The sequence below is a fragment of the Vidua chalybeata genome, chromosome 16, assembly GCF_026979565.1.
Source record: "Vidua chalybeata isolate OUT-0048 chromosome 16, bVidCha1 merged haplotype, whole genome shotgun sequence".
Lineage (NCBI taxonomy): Eukaryota > Metazoa > Chordata > Aves > Passeriformes > Viduidae > Vidua > Vidua chalybeata.
The window spans coordinates 2,420,936-2,442,942 of NC_071545.1; the positions used below are offsets into that span (position 1 = coordinate 2,420,936).

At 43.6% G+C, this 22,007-nt stretch overlaps 1 protein-coding gene across 7 annotated transcripts in view; it reads left to right on the forward strand.

Moving 5' to 3' along the window:
- The first annotated feature begins 267 nt into the window (after positions 1-267).
- The window catches only part of CREBBP (CREB binding protein), a 96,157-nt gene continuing 74,417 nt past the window's right edge, over positions 268-22,007 (forward strand). For 5 of the 7 annotated variants that reach the window (XM_053957252.1, XM_053957258.1, XM_053957253.1 and 2 more), the window contains exons 1-2: positions 268-924; positions 14,376-15,088. In XM_053957252.1, the coding sequence (XP_053813227.1) occupies positions 840-924; positions 14,376-15,088 (798 nt within the window). In that variant the 5' untranslated portion in view covers positions 268-839. The remainder of the gene's footprint in view (positions 925-14,375; positions 15,089-22,007) is intronic. The other 2 variants (XM_053957257.1, XM_053957254.1) reach the window with 2 other exon arrangements.

A 22,007-nucleotide genomic window follows, 5' to 3' on the forward strand; every position in this document is an offset into this window, starting at 1 on the left:
CGCGGTGACGCAGCGCGCAGGCCCCGCCCCCGCCCCGCCCCCGAGGGCTCTGGAAAAGAGAAGAGAAAAAAAAACTTTTTTTTTTAATTGAGGAATCAACAGCCGCCATCTTGTCGCGGAGCCGGAGCGCGGCGCGGGCGGAGCGGGCCGGGCCGGGCCGGGCCGGGGCAGCGGGGCCGCCCCGCCGCCGCACGGGGCAGCCGCGCCGAGCGCCGCCGACGCGCACAGGGGGCTCGAGCCAGCGGGGCGCAGCCGCCCGGAGCCAACCGACCGCCGCCGCCGCCACCGGGAGCCGCCGCCGCCGCCGCGCCGCGCTCATTGTTTTGGGGCGTTTTTGGGGGGTCGGCGCGTTTTTCCGCTTTTTGGTGATTTTTTTTCCTTTTTTTTAATTTTTGCCCCCCCCCCCCCCCCCCCCCGCTCCCTTCTCTTCTCCTCCCCCCCCCCTCCTCCCTCCCCTACCTCGGCCGCGGGCGGGCGGCGGGCGGGGGCCGGGGCGAAGCCGCCGCCGCGGAGGGGAGGGGACGGGGCGAGGCGAGGGGAGCGTGTGGGGGGGCGGAATGCGCCCCGAGTGACGGCCTGAGCCGCCATCCGGGCACCGCGGCGGGGGGAGCGCCCGGGAGGAGCGCGGCCGGCAGGGAGGGGGCGCTGGGCCCTTCGCTCCCCGCCCCGAGCCCTCCTCCCTGCGGCCTGCGGCGGCCCGGCATGGGGGAGCGGGGGCGGCCGGCCGGGCACTGAGCGGCGCTGTTGGGTTCCCGTGCGGCGGAGGAGCGGGGACAGCGAGCTCGGCCCCCCCCGAGCACCCCCCGACAACGATCACCGGCTCCGCCGCTCCGGCCACCATGGCGGAGAACTTACTCGACGGGCCGCCCAACCCCAAGCGAGCCAAGCTCAACTCGCCGGGCTTCTCCGCCAGCGATAGCACAGGTAAGGCCGCGGGGGTGGCTCGGGTGGGGCTCTACGGCGGTTCTCCCCCACACACCCCCCCGCCCCTACCGCCCCGCCGGAGGGGGGGCCTGGGGGACCGCCCGCCCTGCCGCGGTTCCTGGCGGGGGTGGGTTGGGCCTCCTGCAGTCGAAGTTACCGGGCGGGACCCGTACGCCAAGTACCGTCCCGGCTATAAATAGCGGTTGGAAAGAGACGTTTTTTGAGTTAGGTTTCCCTTCTTTTCTTCCATCATCTTCGTTTTTAGTGCCTCGGTTTGGGTGATGGGGCTGGACAGGTGAGTGGAGTGCGGGTAGGGAAGGAGAAGGGCCAGGCATGGGAAGCGCCAACCGTCCTGCTTGTTGTACGATCATGGAATGTTTCGGGTAGGAAGGGACCTTAAAGCCCGTCTTGTTCTATCTCCTGCCATGGGTAGGGACACCTTCCACTATCCCAGGCTGCTCCAAGCTCCGTCCAGCCTGGCCTTGGACACTTCCAGGGATGGGGTAGATGCATCTTCTCTCAGCAGCCTGTGCGGAGGGCCTCACTGTCGTCAAAGGAAGGAATTTCTTCCCGATAGAGAATATAAATCTACCCTCCTTCAGCTTAAAGCTGACGGTGCCTTCTTGGACGGGTAGTTGAGGTTTCTGTCTACTCCTTAAACCCCACAGATTACCCACAGCTAATCGCCCTATCCAGGCTTTTTCACTGTGCCCCTGTGTGTGACAGACCTACGGAATAAAAACTCCTTAATAGCTTCGTAGTCATAGAATGATTTGAGTTGGAAAGGACCTTGAAGACCATCTAATCCTACCCTCCACTTAATACTTCGTGCTTCTTTTTACCTCCCAACCTGTGACCGAGGTTTTCGGGTATTTGGCTTAAACTGTTTCAAGCATTTTTCCTTTAAACCCCAAACGATTTGCCGATAGTAATTGAAGTTGTGGGGTTGCTCGTATGCCGAAATGCCCAGCAGCTTGGCAGTCACTGCGACTTGTCTGTTCGTGTAGTGTCTCTGGCGTGCCTTTTTCTTCAATTGTGATGAGTTTGTAGATAATAAAACAGATAAAAATGTCTCGTTTCCAGCCAATATGTGCCCGTTGTAAATACACACGTGTGTGCACAAGAGCATGTGTGCCTGGACCGGCCTCTCCCGGTGTTCCGACTGTTTCAATCCCTGAAAGAGTGGTTTCAGAAGAACACGAAGTCTGTTGCACTTTAATTTCTGCTTTCAGAGATTAATGAATCTTGTGGAAGGGATAGTGATAAGTTAATCGTGCTGTGCCTGCTATGTTTTCATTTACTGAAAAAAAATATTACTATAATTGAGCTGATAAATTCTGTGGGTTTTTTCGTCTTGCTCAATCTGCATTTGGCAACACTTTACAGATGCTTGGGTCCTTTAGGGGTTTTTTATGGAAACCTTTTTTTCTCAGCCTGCAAATAAATGAAACAAGCGAGAAAGAAACAGTATCGAATAAGAATTGTCAGGGAGTATCTAGGTGAGGTCTTGTGATTGAACTGTGTTAAATATGTAGAGTCATATGGAAGTCTGATACACAAGTTGCTGTGAAATGTTCTTTGTAACTCGGGACAAATACAGTTTATGGTTCTTTAATTCTTCAGCGAGACGTTTTAGACTCTCCTGGTAGCCAGTGTCTTGGTTTGGTTTTTTTTGGTTTGTTTTTTTTTTTTTTTCTTTCTTCTTTCTTTTTTGAAGTTCACTTGGGCTGTTCTGGAACGCTTCAGTCTTAATTACGTCCTGTTCAGCAAGTTCTCGTGTGTCTCGAGGAGCTCTGTGTGGTGCTGGATGTGTGAACTCCAGCATCTGCAGAAAGTTCTGCAGGGCTCAGGGGCCTGGGGGCACTGGGATGGCAAACCCCAAGTTGTATTCTGGACAAGTGTGTCCAAGGAGTTCTGTCATCGTCCTGGTGTTCCATAGGCGAAAGTACCTCTCTGCCAAGGGTGTGGGTAATGTCTGTGCACTTAAAGAGAGGGTTGTTTTTAGGAAAAGCACTTCTAGGTTTGTTGCCAGCAGTTAATGCTGCTTGTTGAAGGATCGCTGAAGGTTTCCGTGCATTGTGGCAGGCGATGCAAATAGTTTGAGTAGTTATTGCTGTCAAATGCCTGCTCCCTGGTGCTGGGGCTTAAACGGAAAAGTTCTCTTGCAACCTGGAAAGTGGCCTTTGTGATCGAGGGAGCTTGGGGAGATGGGTCTGAGGCTTTTGCCCTGGGTTAGCAGTGAGTTGAACAGAATTACTGCAATTGCAGTGGTAGCCCCACGCTGGTGGTGCTATGGCTGCCGGGAGGGGGATGAGGGGGACGACGTGCTTTCACAGCCGCTGAGATGGGCCCGGCTGAACAGTTTGGCTCAAGCCTGCAAATGCTCACACCCGAGGCTCTGATGGCAGACCTGAACATTGGGCAGAAAGCAACTGCTCTCCTCCTTGTTTATATTTCTCTTGATGCTTTGATGCGGTGATGTTAAGCAACTCTTTTTGTCAGGGTAAGTTTTAGCTGCCTTTAATCTTTCTGATAAAAATAGCTCCTCAGCTTACCGGGGCAAAGTTTGTGCCATTGAAATTGGTCTGCTTACCTTCTGAAAATACGGCCTTTTCTGTTAAACCTAAGCAGTTAAATTCAGTGTCTGGTCTTGCAGAAGGGTGCAGAGATGAAAGGATAACAGAAATGGGTGCTGTGACCATCGTTAAGTTTCATGATAGTCTCATTTCGCAGTTGCCCTGCTGCTCTTTGTATCAATAAGGAAGGTTAAGACTCCTGGCTGTTAACTTCGCTTGCCATTGCTGTGCCATATTGAATGAGCAGACTCCTGTGGTAAAATGTCCGTGGGAAAGATTTTTCCTTGTCTAGCCAGGTAGGAGTAGTGCTTTTGTCTAATTACTGCTTTATTGGATACACAGGCGTTTTTATACCTAAACATTTGTCTCCTCTGTGGCTGTTGTGAGATGTTCTCAACCAGCGCCACAGAATAAACAAGGGACTCCTACAAAAAGTAGAATTACAGTAACTTTGCTTATGGCAGTGTGTTATTTCAATGCTGAGCGTTGTGATTGTTTTGTACCTTGCTGGCATTGGTCCTTCAGCAGAATATACCGAGACCTGGCAGCATTCTCAGGCTGGTTGGGAAAAACATGCCTGAATGGAGCAGCAGAGCAGCTGGAGGTGTTCGGGGGCCCCTGGACTGTGGTCCCTTCTGCAGGTAGCTTGGTAAGGGTCTGGGTTTCACTAAAGTCATGCTTCTGTCTGCGTTCATTGTGTTCCCTGCAGCTTCTGCTGCTGTGGTGCTGCGCCAGTTCCAGAAACAACACAGTGTAATCTGGGCCAGAGCAGAGGGTGTCCCTGACGGCATCAGGAATTAACAAATTCCTAAAGTAGGTGAAGTTGGGAAGAAGGTGAGATGAGCAGCTTCCAAAGTCCATTAGAGCTATGTTTTCACTTCACACTTCCTTGTGAAGGGGATTTTGTTGATTTTTAATTCTTGTTTCTTCCGTAACTTCTGATCCTGCACAGATTAAGCTGCGTGGCTGCTGCTGCAAAAGCTGTGGGCCAAGCTCCCCGATAACTCCTGTTCTCTTCCTGGCCTGTGTGTTGGCATCCAGGGCCCGGATTTTACACTGGGGAGAGGCTGGCCCTGTTGCACGTGCCTCCCTACGTGCAGAGATAAGTAGATCTCTGGCTGACTCCCAGCCAGCCACAGAACTTCGCAGAAGGGAGTTCGTGTCAATGCACAGCCTGGTTTGATCCTGCTCTCCTGCCAAAAACCAGATAGGTGTATTGCAGTGGATTTAGGTTGTAGTTCGAAAAGAGGTGGACAAAAGCAAAGTAGCTTAAGGAAAGACAGCAATGTTTTCTAAGCTTGTGTTCACATTCTTAGCAGAGACTTCAGATGGAGTGACGTCTCGGTGATCTAAACCCAGATTTTGTTTGGGCACGTGAAAGCATTAGTATGGATGTTTTAAAGAGTCCATTCCTGCATGGCTGAAAAGCTTCATGGAAGCCTGTGTAATCAGTCTGCTCTTGTTTTGTGTGATATCTGCAAAAGTTGAGTGTCATGTGTGTGCTGTGGCAGTAAGAATCAGTTACACACTCACTTCCTTATTCTCTCCCTGGAACAAGGAAAAGGATCATTTCATTAAGTGAACACACTCTCATTTATAGGCAGAAAATTTAGGGAAGAAGTTAATTTTCTGAAAAGCTGTAGATGAAGGAGTGTGCATAGTTGTAATTATTCCACAGGAATGTTCTTTTTGTTTGTTCGTTTGTTTTGTGATACTTGTGCCCTTACTATCTGGGATGGGAAAATGAGGTGGGATGTTTCATGGCTATATTGTTTCTTGTGGAATACTTCATGGTTATTTTGTTTAAGACTCATGGAACCATGGGGGTGGTGGATGGGAGACGATGATGCCAAGCAAGATGTTTACTTTGAGCTAGAAGTTTGATACAAAGTCTTAGTTTTTTTTTCACCTGAAGTGACTGACCTGCATAACTTGATGCCAGTATTTGTGATCTGGGAGAGGAGATTTGTGAGATTAGAAATGGGCTCATTTATAGAATCTAGCACGGCTAATTCTTACCAGTTCATGAGGCACTGCTGATGGCAGGGTATTGTGTACTCTCTCAGTGTTTGTGGGCTTTTACAGGTTTTTTCCAAGGAGTTTGACACTCATGTCTGTGTGGGATGAAAAGTTGAGCAGATGATCTGCTGGCCTGATCATATGTGACAGTCCACAGTCCTACCATTTTGCCCATTCCTGTATTTTTTGAAATTCATACTTTTATAATTGCACATGTACTGAGGACTTCAAACTTATTCCCCCTCCAGTGACTTAAAGTTAACTAGGAAGATGCTGTCTTGTGCTGTGCCATAGAGCTCCTGGAGAAGCCCAGCCAGCAGGAATAGAAGCTGTGTCTTTGCTGTACTCCAGAGATCTCTTTGTAGCTTGTGAAATGATTCCCAGTTTTCTGCTGCAGATTATTCACTTTCTATTTTGGCTGGACATTCCTTGGAGTGATCGTCCAGTGCCATTAATTATTTCTACAGCAACATGCTGTGCTTTTTTATTATACCTGCAGCTTTACATTAAAAACCTCCACAAATTCTTAATGTTTATTTTTATTAGATATTTTACTTAATGTTGCTACCTGCTAAGAGAGAAGAACATGAAAAAAAACCCTCACCCTATTAACAAAATACTGCAGGTTAACATGAAACCAGGGTGGAAGGGGTAGTTGAAAAACCCAATTCTGAAAAATTCTAGGGTTTGTTCTTATACAGTGAAAAAACATGAGTGATAACTTAGAAATCTGACACTTCCACCCTAATTTGGTTTACACTTTCAAGAATTTTTGCTTTGTAAATCTTCCTTTTAACATATGTTATGTTTTCCATCTGTCTTCTCAGATGTCTAAGATACAGAGAGAACCTAAATTGTTTATTTGGAAAACTCTTTAATAAAGATGCTTCAACAAATACTATTAAGTATTTTGCAGAATCATAAGTGTGAATTAAAAGAAAACTGCAACTTCTATTAGCAGTGATAGTTATAACTCATAATCAAAATCTCTTAACATACTCTTCCTTTCCTGCTTTCTTATTTGCTAACGTTGAGAAATAAGGATGTTATTTATGACACTGGATAAATGCAGTATCTTTGGTTTGCAGTTTGTGTGTGGATATATTTTTATTGATACATCTGTAAGTCTGTAAAATAATCTCCAGCTTCCCTGCTGGTCACCTTTAGTGCTGTGGAAGCTTCCTTGGGAAGACAGCATTGGGAAAAGGAGTTGTTCTTCCCTGGATGACTGTTCCTCCCAATCTCCCGGGCACGTGTCATTTTCCTGCTGCAGCTGGACATGGCAGAGACAGAAATCAGAGCTGGAGACCTTCTGCTGCAGAGTGAGAAGTAAAATGGGACATTGGATGGCAGCCCCTGTCTGTGTGTGTGTCACCAGGAGAGCACGAGCTGCTCTCTTGCTCTGCCCAGCTTTGCCACCACGGGTACCTCGGTAGCTGGGTTAGTAGGTGTGGGTGACATCACTTCTGTGTCATCTCTGGTGTAGTGTCATCTCAAGGAGAAAAGAGATGGGGAAATTACCAAGTGGCTTGAGCTAAGTACTGAGTATGAGTCTGGTTTGGAATTGCTGTGAAGTTTTTTTCCTAAGATCATAAACTCCCTAAAGGAAAGTATTAATGAGAATGGTTCAAAACAGCCTCATCCCAGTGAAATCAGTGCTTTAAAGTAAAAGATTCATGAGAGAGTGGGTTTTTTTTTTGTATTGTCAGTTACGGTGGGAAGCTTTTTTAGACATAAATATACAAAAATTGTTAGTTTTAAGTGCCCGTCTGCTGTTGCTTCCTCAGGTATGTTTGGTTTGTTTTGGGTTGTATGTTCTTGCACAGCTGAATTTGAGTTGCCAAGCAGAAGACAGTTCCCTTAAATTTAGTGTCATAAATAGGGAGGGGAAAATGGCATTAAAAAGAACGGAATTTGTACTTTTTACAGCTTCTATACTTCACAGAGGAGACCCCAGACTTGCCTGTTTTATAGTAATGTTGCTTAGGTTTTTTTTCCTTGTCTCATAATATTACTTCAGGTATGTATTTATCTATTTCACTCTTCCCAGAATAGGCCTGTTCTGTGGTTCTGTTGGAGAAGCTGTGTTAACGTGGGAATTTTCATAGAAGGACTCGTGTAGCTGAAGGGAGCTCCTGAACCAGAACTGAGCTCGAGTTCTCACCACTGACACTGTCAGTCATTGTGGGGAGCATGAGGAACTGAACACTTCAAAACCTGAACCACCCGTGCTGACAATATATTCACTAAGAAGTCTGTGGCCAGGGAATGTCACAGATAAAGTTTTTTGTCAAGATAATTCACGTCCTTGTGTGTTATGTGCCGATTCCCTTTCCAGGTGGGCAGTGAGGGTGGCACAGCCTTAAGGGAAGCCGTGGGTCTGGCAGCTGTGGGAGCCAGCTCAAGGCAGGCACAAGCAGACACTGGCTTGGTACAGACTGTGCATTTCATGCTGACTTAAGCAAGTGCCCACTATTAATTACCAGACTTTCAGATGATTCCTTTTAAAAGGGTCATTCAGAACTTAAATGTTCTGTCAGCTGTTAAATTTGGGCAAGAGGCACAATGTGTGTGTTTGTGATAGGATGAGAAGGCAGTCTCACTTCTGTTAATGTTAATGTGCTGCAAGAACCTTAAAGTATTTAATCTTCATCAGGATGATCTTGTGAATGAGAAGCTGATGTTGCCAGTGTGGTGTCTCACAGCCCATAGGCAGATCACCTCCTCTTCCTTCTGTCTGGGTTTCTCTTCTTATGGTAAATAAATTTACTGAAGCCTTCTGGTCTGTAAGAGGGTTTGCCTGGTAGCCACGTGCACTGGGACAAGTAGCCATGTGTGTCTTGTGGATGCTGCTGGGTGGGATTTAGACTTACTCACGAGAGCAGACATGGCAACTGTGTCAAAATAGTGAAGATACCTTGGGAAACAATTAAGAGGAAGAATGGTTTTGGAGAAGGGCAGAGGAAGGCAAAGGCAATCCATCATTTGCCATCTGATGCTTCTAAGAGCAGACCAGAGTGAGCACACTTGTTGGGCTGCTTCTGCCACGCATTTTGGGGTTACCTTGGCATTATTCCCCTCTGGCCTGCGGGAGGAGATTAGAGACTAGCTTCTTATCTGGACATTTTTCATATTTGCTTCTTTATATAAGCCTTAGTGCCAGGTGCAAGGGCCATTTAATGTGCTCTCATATACTATTTTGTAATTGATAGGGAAACATTCAAGTAATCTGTGATTTATTTTTATGAAAGGGTAGAATAATCCCTAAACCCACCAATTACTTCTGAAATAAACCAGTGTCTCAGGTTTTTCTAGATTTTTAACACAGGTTGTGTTGTCACTATTAGCAAAGCAAAAGAGAGATGGATGGTGGAGACAACTTGGACAAGTAGAGCAGAGAGAACCTTGAGGTTATGACATTGTGATACAAAACATGGAAGTGGAAAGAGAGGCTGGGGACTAAACCTGGTGTGACCAAGGAAGGATCTCAGTTTATACTACTCTCTTTTCATGGAGGAGGACAGGGACAGAGCAGGTGGCTTTTCCTGTATCAGGTGGTAGTTGTTATCACACCTTAGTTGTGGTACAAAGGATGTGGATATGTGCATTTTCCCCATTCTGGCTCATGTGTCTGCTGGTGGAGCTGGTGTCAGGAGCTGAGTGAAGAATACACGTAGTACTGCAGTAGAGGTTAGAAGAGAACTGATTTTTTTTTTTCTCATTTGTTTCATGATGTGTTTGTGTAACAAGCTTCAGTTTTGAAAAGTCACTTAGTTGCTGAAGTCTTACCAAAATGGATTGGGAAAGATATTAGGAGCTGTCTCTAAAATCCCAGCCACAGGAAAGCAAGTGAAGGGAAGTGTTAAACCCATTTTCAAAAAGGGTTAAAAGACAATGCAGTCAGCTACAGACTGTTCAGCCTCCTCGGAGTGAGTTCAGGGAAGGGGTGCTCAGGAGTTTGGGGGCTGGAGCATGTGCCCTTTGAGGGGAGGTGGAGGGCTGGGCTGCAGTCAGACCTGATGTCCCTTCCAACCTGAGTGACTTTAGGCCTGTCAACAAGGGAGAGCTGTGATGATGATTCCAAGGAATTTTCGAAGATAAGTCCCAGGGATTCCAAAAGGTGAGGTTCATATCAACACATTTGAGTTTTGACCACTCCAGTGACTTAGGAACGAGTGACCCAGACTGTATTCCTTTCTCATCCCAAGTGCAAGTAGTTTAAACAATCAGGCAGATAGAAATTTAGTTAAATATTTAAATCTCTTATTATTCAAGCCAGAAGTTGTTGAGACTCATCCACATCCTCGATGTTGGATCTCTTATTCCTTCTCATCACCCCTCCCCCCAGCCATCAGGGTCTCCTTAACCCAGCCAGGTCCCTCATCACCATCATTCTCAACCTGGTTCAGAAGAAGTGATGCTGCTCTGCTGAAAGTCAAGGTCAGATGCATGTCAGTTCCCAAGCTTTCCATGTCTTGTTAGGGCAAGACACAAATCTGAAGTTTTCTTTCTGAAAATTTTAGATTTTCCATGAACACATTGTTTAATTGTTCTAAAACATTACATGCAATAATTGTCTTTTGTGAAACAATAAATTACAGAATCCTCAAACCTCGAAAGGAAGTTGGAATGGATGTGGTAATTGCTGACTGTGCCACACAGTGTGGCTATTGAGGGGAGCTACCTGACAGTGAATTTTAGGGAATGGCTGGAGCTCTGAACTGTTGAGGCTTTGTCTGCTGGGGTTTGACGTGATTGAAAGAAGCCTTACAAAACAAAATTGGGCTCACTGAAATGTAACAGCTACGTTGGCATGAAAGAAAGGCACGGTGAAAATACTGCTTGTGTGCTGGACTTCAGTGTCTGCTCCGTGCCACAAGCAGTCAGTTTGTGACAGAACTCCCAGTCACGTCTCAAGCAAAGATTATGCTGTAAAAATGAAACTGAATTTGATAGTTCTTCTCCTCCTTGCTGTGAGATACATTTGAGATAATAAGACACATAATGAAACACCTTAGGATGTTTGTCACCTCTCCAGGCTGAGCTAAAGGGGAAAAAATTGTGACATTGAAACAAGTTAATTGATTGAGTATGTATATTAGAAAAGTCTCCCAGTAAGAGTCGCAAGCAGTTGTACAGATGAGAATGTTCTGCCTTCAGGATGCAGCAGTTTTGTGGTGTTTTTCTTCTGAGAAGGCCTAGAAGGGAACATGTTTGTTTTTTTTTTTAATTCTGGTTGCTGAAAGTGTTGTCCAGGAAGGCAGAAAACTGTGACATTTAAGCTCATAAGACTGAAATTAGGAGAGAAACTGTCTCAAGTGTGGTTATCTTCTATGTGTGAAAATAGCTGCTCAAGGAACACAGAATGCTCAAATTGGAGAAGGAGCCTTTTGGAAAAAGTGGGGGTGTGGTACTTGCCTAGTGCTTTTCCATGCCTTCCAGAAAACGTAATCTCTGTTTTTTTGGTGCTCTGCTGTTAAGAGGACGTTTGGGTTTATGTGACAGAGGTAATGAAAGGTGTGAGGTTGAGGATCAGATGTGCCATGTTGGAGTCAAGACACAATGAGGTGAATCTCTGCAGCCTTAGTCAGCTCTGCTGCTTCATGAGCACTGAGTTAGAGGTATGTCCCTTTTGGGTTTAGGGAATCGGTTCTCCTTTAAAATCCAGACCACTTTTCCTGCTCTGATGTGTGCTGGGTGCGTGGCAGCTTTGAGAATGGAGCAGGTTAAAGCTCGGTGGGACTTCTCAGCAAAGGTGTTCCCTGACCATTGCTTCCTGTAACTGCATGGAAAGGCAAAGGCATCCCTTGGTTTTTAGCCTCCTGGTAGCTGCCTTTGAGAAACAGTTGAAGCATTGAGAATGGGATCAATTCTGTTCTTCTTGTGAGGATGGAGGGACTGCAGTTGCTTTTCATTTCTCTGTCAGTAGAAATGGGCCATGTTCTTATTATGGCAGATTTTTATATGTGTGTAAATATACTTATTCTTTTTATAACTGTCAAGACAATCTCTTATCTTTATGGATTTGTTGCAGACATGCTCAAGTAGATTTTTGTTTTCTGTTGCATTTTATAACCGTTGTAAAATGTGCCTTGTGTTGCTGTTTTTAATGTGCATGACTGTGATGAAATATAAAAGAAGATGATTAATCGTTGCCTGAACAATTGAATTCTTGGTGAATTTTTACAGGACCATTGTGTTAAGTTGTTTACCTGCTTTTTATTTTCCTGCTGGCAGAGCAGTACATTTTCCATGTCTAACCTTAATGTACAGCCTTCTTACAGGAGCTTAGGAGTGGTAGATTATTTCAGGTTTTAAGTGGCAATATTCCCAAATGCTTTCTTCACTCTTTTTTATAAACTGCAAAAACATTTCCAGTTCTTGGCTCTGGCAAGACTGAGAGAGTCCAGCCAGTCAAGCAAAAAAACAAATTGAGCATTTATACTCCAGCATCCCATTTTGAAATACAGCTGGAAAAAACTACTCTTTAAGCCACAGCAACATCTTCCCCCTTCACATTTTGTCTCTTCTTCTCTGCCCCTATCCCTGCACCCACACATCTATTGTCCATGAAATATTAAGACTTTTGGTGCAGAAGCATGGAAGAGCACCTTTTTGTGGGATTTACAGAAGTTGTGTGAACGAGCACTGTAAACCTTGAACTTGGGGAGAGCTGGGGTGGTGAGAGGAGCTTGAGGCGAAGCCTCAGCCCCAGCCCCGTGTGCCACCCCTGGTGATGCGTGGGCAGATGGCTTTGGTCGGGCTCCAGCTGCAGCCACTGCCAGTGGCAGAGCCTCCCAGAGCCTCCCAGCATTCCCAGCTGAAATAGAGAAATCTTGGAAGAGGGAAAGTAGAACCAACATGTATAGGAAGTGGCAGACTGCAGCATGGTCAGTGTCGAGATGTTGTGTGGGAGAGTGGAGGAGAGATGAAGCGATCATGGAGTCAAAGGTATACCTTAGGAATTTTTCTAGAAAACAAACAGGAAAAATGAACTAAAGACCTGAAAGGAAAGGCAGCAAGTAAGAGAAATTAAAAATAATTTAATCAGTCTTGCTAAATGAAATGTTAGCTTGTCCCTTGCCTGCTTGGAAGGGACAGGGGCTCTGTTCTGAGCAGGGTGTATTTGTCACATCCGACATGCAATCCTGGAAGGATTATTGACTCCAGTAGGTGATGATGGTCCCTGAAGGACGTGGTGCTTTGAGCACCTCAAAACAGCCAGAATTTAATGTTTTTGTCTTTGTTTACTGTGCCTGTTTGTGTAATTTACTAGGCATTGCAAGTCGGACCATTTTTATTAATTTTTCTACAGTTAGGTTGAATTGGAAATGCACGTGCTGATAAAATGCATGATACTAAAGTGTGCTGAGATGGCTTGGTGATGCATCTCTGCTTTGTGATACAGTTTATGTGTTGCTTGAGATTTGTTGTTTCTTTTCATTGTACCATCTTACATAATTTTTGCAGCCTGGATCTTGTACCAACTTTTTGTGGTTGAAGAGTGAATTAAACTTTAAAACAATGAAGCCTTTGGAATGTCCTCCTTAAGTAAATAACTCTTCTTTGCTCTAACCTGGAAAAAATGTGGTTTGTTGCTCAGTGTGAAGGACTGAGGTTTGTCAGGGCTGGCTTGGGGAGCAAAATAATGTTTTCATGCATTTATGTTACAGTGAGAAGTGATTGTTTTAGTTCACATCCTTGAATTGGAAAATTCTTCCAAGATGTGTTGCGTGTTTGAACAGCTACTCTGGTGTATTAAGGCTGGTCTGCTTAGATGTTTATAAATATGTGCCTGTCCTTACGTCTTCAAATATGTAACTTTTATTTTCACATGGAAGTACCCATAAACAGTGAACATTCTATTTTTTAGTTACATACTAAAATAACCTGGTTACACAGATGCTGCTTATTATATGCAATAAAATATTTTACTGAACCTGAGTTGGTCCTTTAAAGGGAAAAATAAAAGCCCCACCACTTTTTTATTAGTCTGGATGTTGCAGCCAGACAGAACTGTTCCTTCAAGTGGCTTAATGAAGATTTGATTGATTTATTTTGCTCATCTGGAGAGTGTGTGGATTACCTCTGTCAATATTGGGCATGATAAATGAGGGCTGGGCACTTACAGAGCAATTTGAATTATTTGAGCTGTTTAGGAATCGAGCAGTGACTCGATTCAAGAGGCATTACAAGGAGAAAATGCTGAGTCCTTTCGGGATCTTCTGAGGTAACAGATCATGGTACAAATCAATGCCTAGAAGCTGATCTTAAATGTCTTTATATGTGAGACTGGGATCAAACTGCTGAGAAAATCATTGTAGTTCTTTGGTGAAGTTTTGAAGCAGTGCTGGAAGATGTTCTTTGGCCATGTGCACACATAAATGACAGGGTTGAGGTAGAATTGCTGGGTGAGATGTGGTGGCTTGGGATTGCAGAGGAGGTTGGAAAAGTGATGTAATTGCTCTTTTGGGAGAGTAAATCAATAGGAAAAAAATCTGTTGTTATTTCTGCCTTCATCTTTTAGCCAAAACAAGGGAAATTTAAGCATCAGATTAGATCATTGTATTCATGCCACCTTAGTTTTCTTAAGCTTCGTTTTGTCAAAATTGTTGCCAGAAAACCTGTTTATTGGCCAGTGCTGTAGCCTGCGTGGTTGTGTGTGCACAGTGTGTGATGACTGTGCTCTGAAAGGCTCTGGAGTTTGTGTCAGGGGACCCTCACTCACTTCTTAGTCCCGGGTAAAGACATCCTGAATGCCTGTCATTGTTAACACTGGTACAAAGTAGCAAAGATAAATATTTTAGCTACTCATTTGTCATGTTTTCTCACCCATGTTTCTGTTTTAACTTGTAGATTTCGGATCTTTGTTTGACTTGGAAAATGATCTTCCTGATGAGCTGATCCCCAATGGCGAGTTGGGCCTTTTAAATAGCAGTGGAAACCTCGTTCCAGATGCGGCTTCCAAACACAAACAACTTTCTGAGCTTCTGAGGGGAAGCAGCGGCTCTTCCTTAAACCCAGGAATTGGCAATGTGAACTCGAGCAGCCCCGTGCAGCAGGGAGTTGGTGCTCAGGTGCAAGGGCAGCCGAACAGCGCGAACATCGGGAATCTGGGTGCCATGGGTAAGAGCCCGCTGAACCCAGGAGACTCCTCTGCTCCGGGCCTGGCCAAGCAAGCAGCCAGCACCTCTGGACCTACCACACCTGCATCCCAAACTCTGAACTCTCAAGCACAAAAACAAGTGGGAATGGTGACGAGCAGCCCTGCAACATCGCAGACTGGACCTGGGATATGTATGAATACTAATTTCAGTCAGACACACCAGAGCCTTCTCAACAGTAATTCTGGTCACAGTTTAATGAATCAGCCTCAGCAAGGACAAGGGCAGGTAATGAATGGATCTCTTGGGGCAGCTGGAAGAGGAAGGGGAGCAGGAATGCAATATTCTGCCCCTGCCATGCAGGGGAATGCAGGCAGTGTGCTGGCAGAGACTTTAACCCAAGTATCTCCACAGATGGCTGGGCACACCGGGCTGAACACAGCACAGACAGGAGCAATTACTAAAGTATGTACATGCCATTTACTGTATTCTATTTATTGCACTTGTTTTTCTCCATACAGGTGTTTAGGAAAAACAGTAGATCCTTTTCTGGGACAGAACTAAAGGATGTGCTTTCTTGAGTCTGTAGTTACCCATTTCAGTCACCAGTGATACTGTGAAAAGGAGATAATTGAAGCAGTTCTTCTCATGTAATCAAAAATGAAAGTACTTGTTGAAAAAGACATCCTCGAAGCTAAATGTTGGAGAGTATCTTAGCAGAGTGAATTAGAAAAGAGTAGCATAATCCTGCAGAAAGGAAGCAGATGATTTCTCATGTGCAGGATCTCAATTTAGCTGCCAGACAACGCCATCTTCTAAAGCAATGTGAACACTTGGAGATTGAAGGGAGAGGTGTAGCAATTGCTCCTTTTGTCAAGGACCACTGTCAGCAGCCGTGCAGCGAATGTTTTTTAAATGCAGAGGAACTGATCTGGAAACATCAAATTTCACGTAGATTGCCAAGCTAATGCAAGCTGTGAAAGGGAAGGGCAGGAGCCTAATTTGGTGGCCATTGTGGATCAGGGCAGGGAATATATACCTGGAAGTGTCTGCTTCTGTCCTGGGGCACTGCTCTGGCTCCCTGTTTGATACAGTTACTGCTTTTTAGTTCTTTGTTTTCAGGTGTGAGCTTAGAGCAGTGTTTTGACTGCTGCTCCTCCTGCATTGTGCCTTATCTCTTGTCTGGATTATTTTGGTACAGTTCCTTCATGAAATTTTGATGGCAAACCCACCATGTTCTGATATGTAGAAAAAGATCAGTTTTTATCTCTGATATTTTATCTATTCATACATCAGTAGCTGTTGTCACTGTAGTTTATTAGCATGTAAATGTTAATTCATTGATGTGTTAGTAATTGTGGAAAAAATTGCATTGTCTGACATGAAAGTGTGTGTCCTGTACTCTGAAGAGATGCTCACATCACTGTGGAATACTGTATAGTTAATTTTCATTTTTTAAAAATAAAAACGATAAAAAGCAATCTCTCTGCAGTGAAGAGATGCTTCTGCTTAAGGAAGAGATACTTGTGTTACGAGTGAAGGTCAGAGCATCTGAAAGTTGACATAACTGTTTTGGAGGCTGGAGACAGCTAATTTTGTTGTGTGGAAGCTGATTGGTTTGCACTGAAAGAGAGTCAGCTTATCTTTCTTTTGTTTTCCTTTGAAATTTGTGGGAAGAGTTGAGGAATTCTATTTATCTGGCTTATTCTGTGAACTTACGGATACCTAAGTTCTTAGGAGTAGATTTTTCCTAGTCATTACTCTGTTTTATGTGAACCAACTGTAGTAGAACTACCCCAAAGCAAAGGACTTGCTGACATAGTCTGTGTGAGCCTGATGGGGGAGGTTCTGTGAGGTCTTGATTTATTTTAAACAAACCCACCTCTAGTAAAGAACAGGCCAGAACTCAGACACATTCCAGATTTCAAGGACTTCAGGCTTAGCCTGTTGCCAGCTGCAAATGGATTCACCAGCTTGGAGAGGGACCCAGACTGCCTCAGTTTACACATGTGCAAGAAGCAAAGTGAAGTTGACTTGAGCAAGGAGTACACTGGAAAAGAGCAGTGAAAGGACTGTTTCATGACAGCAGAAGTGATAAAATGGTGCTTCCTTGAAGGTGCACTTAAAATAATTTTAAAAACCTGTCCAAGTAAAACAGGAAAACTGTTCCAGAACTCCATCTCTTGTTTAATAAGATGAAGCTTAAAAGCATTGTGTTTCTTTAAAAAAGTTTTACTTTATATACATCTTATTTTTCTCTTAGTAAAGAGAGCATGTGAGCTCAATGTTTTACACAAAGATTTTGTGTTTCCCTTTTGGAACAAATACTTGCTCCCTGAATTTTCTTGTGCCAAGCAGCAGTGTTCTCTATTTTTGCCATTTTCTTAGTCGGCATTTGAGGATTGGTATCTTTTTCCAGTCTCTCCCCATCCCCCAGTTTATTGTCCTAGTAGGATTATCAGCCATGATTGTGTGTTAGCTTTTTCTTATTGATGCTCCAGGAAAGCTTTTAAGAAAAGCAAAGAAACACTTCAGTGAGTTTGTCTGTTCTTCTGAAACTGAAATTTCTGCTGAAGGAAAATTTGGGTTAGTTTGTTTTTTCACCTCCTGATTCCCTGGTGTTTACCACTTAATGTGTACAGCTTAAAAGATTTAAAGAGCTGTAATAAAAGTGGTGAGGCAGCTGATCTACCTAATAGTGAACATGCTTAAAACGTAGCTGCCATCCTACTGTATCTCTATCAAGGCTGGAATGAAATTCTCTAGGTGATGACTGTAGCAATATCCTAAGGGAAAGAAAGAGCTATGAAGTACAAACACAGAAAAAATACCTAAAAGAGCTTTATAAAGCAGGATCTTCTAATTACATTAAAAATAAGTGATGTGTATCTCTGACTAATCTTGTTCAAGTACAGCTCAGTAGTCCATTTTTCTCAATTCAGTAGGTTTATATGCAGTGTGGGGAACTTGTGACCCTTTATGGTTTGGTCTTGCCCAGTTTTGTTGGGCAAGACCTTGCTTCTGTGGTGGTTGGTTCTAATCCTTTTTTAGTGTGTGACTAATCAATCCATTCCTTTTTCTGGTTTTGTTTGTTGTGGTGTGCTTATATAAGCATTCTTTCTATTAAGAGAAAAAGAAGGAAAATATCCAGAATCTGGTCCCTTCACCTGATCTCTGAAATTGCAAGGATTCATTTCATCTGGATCATCATCACCCATGATTGTTAATTTTGGTCTGGACTTGCTATTTTAAGGCAGAACTGAGCAGGGTGACTGAGGCTTATGTTCCTGTGCTTGCATGAGCCAAAGGCAGAGATAAACCTTACATCTAACCTCTTCAAACAGGAGTGGAAAATAACTAATTCTCAGTGTCAGAGGGCAAGAAGGTGCTGATATCAAGACAATTATTCTTCCATTTGCAAGGAGAGATTAAAATAAAATACTTCCTCAGTCTATAGAGATGTGAGCAAAGATTTCACATGATACTCCAAAAATGGGTGATTTTTTTTTTCTTTCTGAGATATCTGGAAGCCTCTGAGGCACTATCTCTTCCATGATACTGTGTCTGTCTCTGCTCCCTTCACTGGCAGTCTCTTTTGCTATAACAATTTTGCTTGTAATTGTGGCATTGTGGCCCTGTTTTCTTGGATGACATTACAAGGAGAATTTTTATTGGACTGTGTTGAAGTTCCTTAGGAAATCAGCTTTAAAGAGGAAAGGATTTGTCTTCAAACAATTATTACTTGATAGGAGTAGAGGAACAGATCATCTTGTCACAGTCATTTCCAGCAGTAATGAATTGCCCTTTTGTGTTGTACAATGTTTTTTGTTGAGTCCATTAAGTCCAGAAAACACGTTCAAACCATCTAGAACATCTTGTTAGAGGTGTTTTTTAAGATTGTTGGTGGTTGGATGTGATAAGCAGTAGCAAAGCTCAGCAGATGGTCATTGCTTCCATAGGAATGAGCACTTCATTGGAGACATGCTCGTGCCTAACACTCTCCTGTTGCTGTGGGAGCTCATCTTTTCCAAGTGAAGGAGATGAAACCTTCCTGTTCTTTGTGGCTGGCAAGGGCTTGAAGTTGTGTTTCTTTCGATGAGTTGTTAGGGAGTCTCTTGCTGAGATGCATTCCCCGTGTACATTGTACGTGGATGCGTTCCATTAGTACAGCTGTCAAGGCCTGTGGAAAGTTAGAAAAAAATGTTGGGAAGTTCCCATTTATTTTGTATGGTTCTCAGGCTTCCTTTTTATCCTGTGTTAGGACTTTTGGACAGTGATTCCCCTACCTGGTGCTTCTGCTCTTTCCCTCAAGAAGTGGTGAAGTTCCAATCAGATGAGAGGACTATTGAGTGGTTTGTTTTCCATGTGTTTCTAAGCTATAATGCCTCCTCATACAATTCTGTAAAAGGAACCCCCTTTTCTTCAGTGACTTCAGAGTCCTGTCACTCCAACAAATATTCTGGTACCCAGCAGCAGAAATTAAGGAAAAAATCTTGAGTTGTGCATGGCTGATAATCTGCAGAAAGTATTGCTGTTAAGCTGCAGTGAAGATACATCTTTCTGGGGGCTCCTTTCTAAGTATTTTTCTTTATAGGACCATTAAACCTACCCCAAGTTTAGCTTTCCTTCCAAAAGGCAGGCACATTTAATCAAACATTATTGGGCTCTGTATGTCAATAAAAAAGATTAAATTGTTTGGTCAGACTGAATCTATAAAGAGATTAGAAGAAAATGGTTGTTTATTTTCATACCTAGTTATGAGGTTTACAGCATTAATGATTGTTTGGGATACCTTTTTGGGTATTTTTTGGGATAACTTTTTGAAGATTGAAGATTTTGAGTAACTTCAACCTACCTATTTTGAAAACTCTGAAGGAAAACACTTATATTGATATGAAATAGAACCTATGTGCAGGGAGAAACTGATGGAAAAGCTGATCTGGCTGGCAGATCTTTCAGTGTAGTATTCCAGGAGGTAGCAGGGAGTTTAGATATGGAGTTCCTAGTGCTGTATCCAAGAGTTGAGATTTCCTTACCTCTGTGTATGTATTTAAGCTCCACTGGAAGCTGGTACCAGCAGTGAGATTGGCATCAAAACCTGAACAGACTCAAAACAATCACTAACTGTGCAAAACTAGATCTGGTCTGCTGGATTTTTGCCTATGAGTGCAGAACAGTTTTTTCCTCTAAATGGTATTGGCCTAATTTGTTTGGACAGTGCATGTTTTCAACTTTATTTCAGTCAGAATAGCCACATGGCAGTGTATGCTTCAGTAAGAGTAGGTTCAGATTAAAGAGGAGGAGGAACTCTTACCAGAAGTGAACTTCAGAAACCAGTAAAACCATTTTTTACTTCTACCGAGAGAATAACCCGTTGTCTCGGGGCTTTTTAATGTTGAGCTATACAAGAAGTGAATTCTGTTGTTGTTTCCAGGCAGGGTGTCTGTCTAATACATGTGCCTTGGACAAGCACATTCACAGTTTTGCTCCCTGTGCTTTTCACTGGGTGGTGTTTTGATGTTGGAAATTAATCTTGAGTAAATTAATTATGATAATGAGCCGTGTTAAAGAGCAGGACTTACACAGTATATGTGGTTACGTTATTTGTCTCGGTGTTGTGAGGAAACTGTGGTAAGGAAAATTTGTGATGAGAAAAAAATGAAGCCAGCTATTTATTTAAACAGATCCCCCAGTTGCTCTTGCTGAGTACCAGATTTAGATATGCTTGCTGATTGTGAATTAAGTCAGCTGAAGATGTTCTCATTCCTTTGCAGTTCTGTGTGTTTTAGCAAACTGCTGGTGCTGTTTGTTTCTGTGGTGGCTCTCAATCTGTCTGAATTCTGCCTGAATTGTTTTAACATGACTTGCAGTTAATTTGCTTCTCATCCACGGAGTTGTCCGTGCTCGGCTGCCAAGCTGCCTGTCTCCTAGCAGACCATGCCTCTGGCAAACACCAGTAGCCAGTCCAAATCATATTCCAAACAGTGCTGGTTCCCAGTTCCAGGGGACTCCTAATACAGACTTGACTGTAGCTGCTCCATTCTCTGATGAATAAGGAGCACCAAAACAGCATTTTGACTGAGGTGAGACATATGTGTTTGTGTAATAATACAACAGAAGAAAGCTATAAATACAGAGAAACACATAATAGCAAAACTCACTGGCTCGTAGTAAAATGAAAGTCTCCAAGGCAGTTTTGTTTTGAAACATGACCACGGAAAGTGCTGCTCCACAGATGAGTTTGCTGATACGTCAAAGAGATTTAGTGACTTAAAAAGCTTACTTCCCACAACTCTTACTCCTGGCACCCAAAATGCAGTTGTTTCCTGTTTCTAGTACATGAGTTAAGTCTTGTTTGCAGTTGTGCAATGTAATTGAAGATCTTTGAAGCGATAGGCACTTGGCTGGGGCTTTTGCAGGTATCAAGGTTCAGTTTGGCTCCAGGGCTGCAAGAAACAGAGCACTCAGCCTTGGTGGGGACAAACCACAGCTCAGTTTCTTCTCCTCCTGCTTCACACCCAAAAGCCTCCCTGTGCACTTGCACTGGCTTATCAGCCAGCTGACAAAAATTAAGTGTTATGGGATCTCTTCAGAGCAGAATTGTGCCATTATCTTCTACTGTGATAACATACCACAAACATTAAGGTTTTTGTCACTAACCATCAGTTATATTGGTTAGAGTCTTGTAATTCTTCAATTTTTGTTGTTAGAGTGGGGTTTATTTCTAAGAAGTTTATCTGAATGAAGGTTTTGGGAGTGAAACTAACAGATCCACCAGTTCCTTTGGAAGCCATTGATTAAAAGCAAGATTTACAGTGTAGTTTCAGGTTAGTCAAAATGACAGAAACTCCCAGGTCCTTACTGATAGATGTAACTGAGATGACGTCTTTCTAGTTTTCAGACTGCTTTCACATATCTTCCTGCTGCTGTTTGTAGTTTGGAGTTTTTAATACCCAGGTGAAAAATGACTCAGATGTTGGGAGGGAGAAAAACCTGCCAACTGAAACGTTGGTGTGTAGAAGTTACAAAATGCCTGGTTGCTTCAGTCAGAAGGAAATCTTTGTCACAGTAATTTTCTTAATAGACTCTAATCACGCATGTAGATATGATTTCACAGGAGCCTTTCTGATGAGAAGACCTTTTTAGCAGGTCTCAAAGCTTGCCCTTACTTAAAAGATAAACTTAATATTTGTGCTTGACAGTGAGCTGTGATTATTTTTGGAATCCTGTAATTGGAAGGACATACAGAAATGTGTTAAAGCAGGCAGTGCTATGGTCTGGAAACTAAATGCTGGTGGTCTGTTTCTTTAGAAAAAAGGCAGTGCAGGAAACTTGGAAGATAACATAGAGTTTGATAACTGTGACAACCTTCCTGAGAAATGGA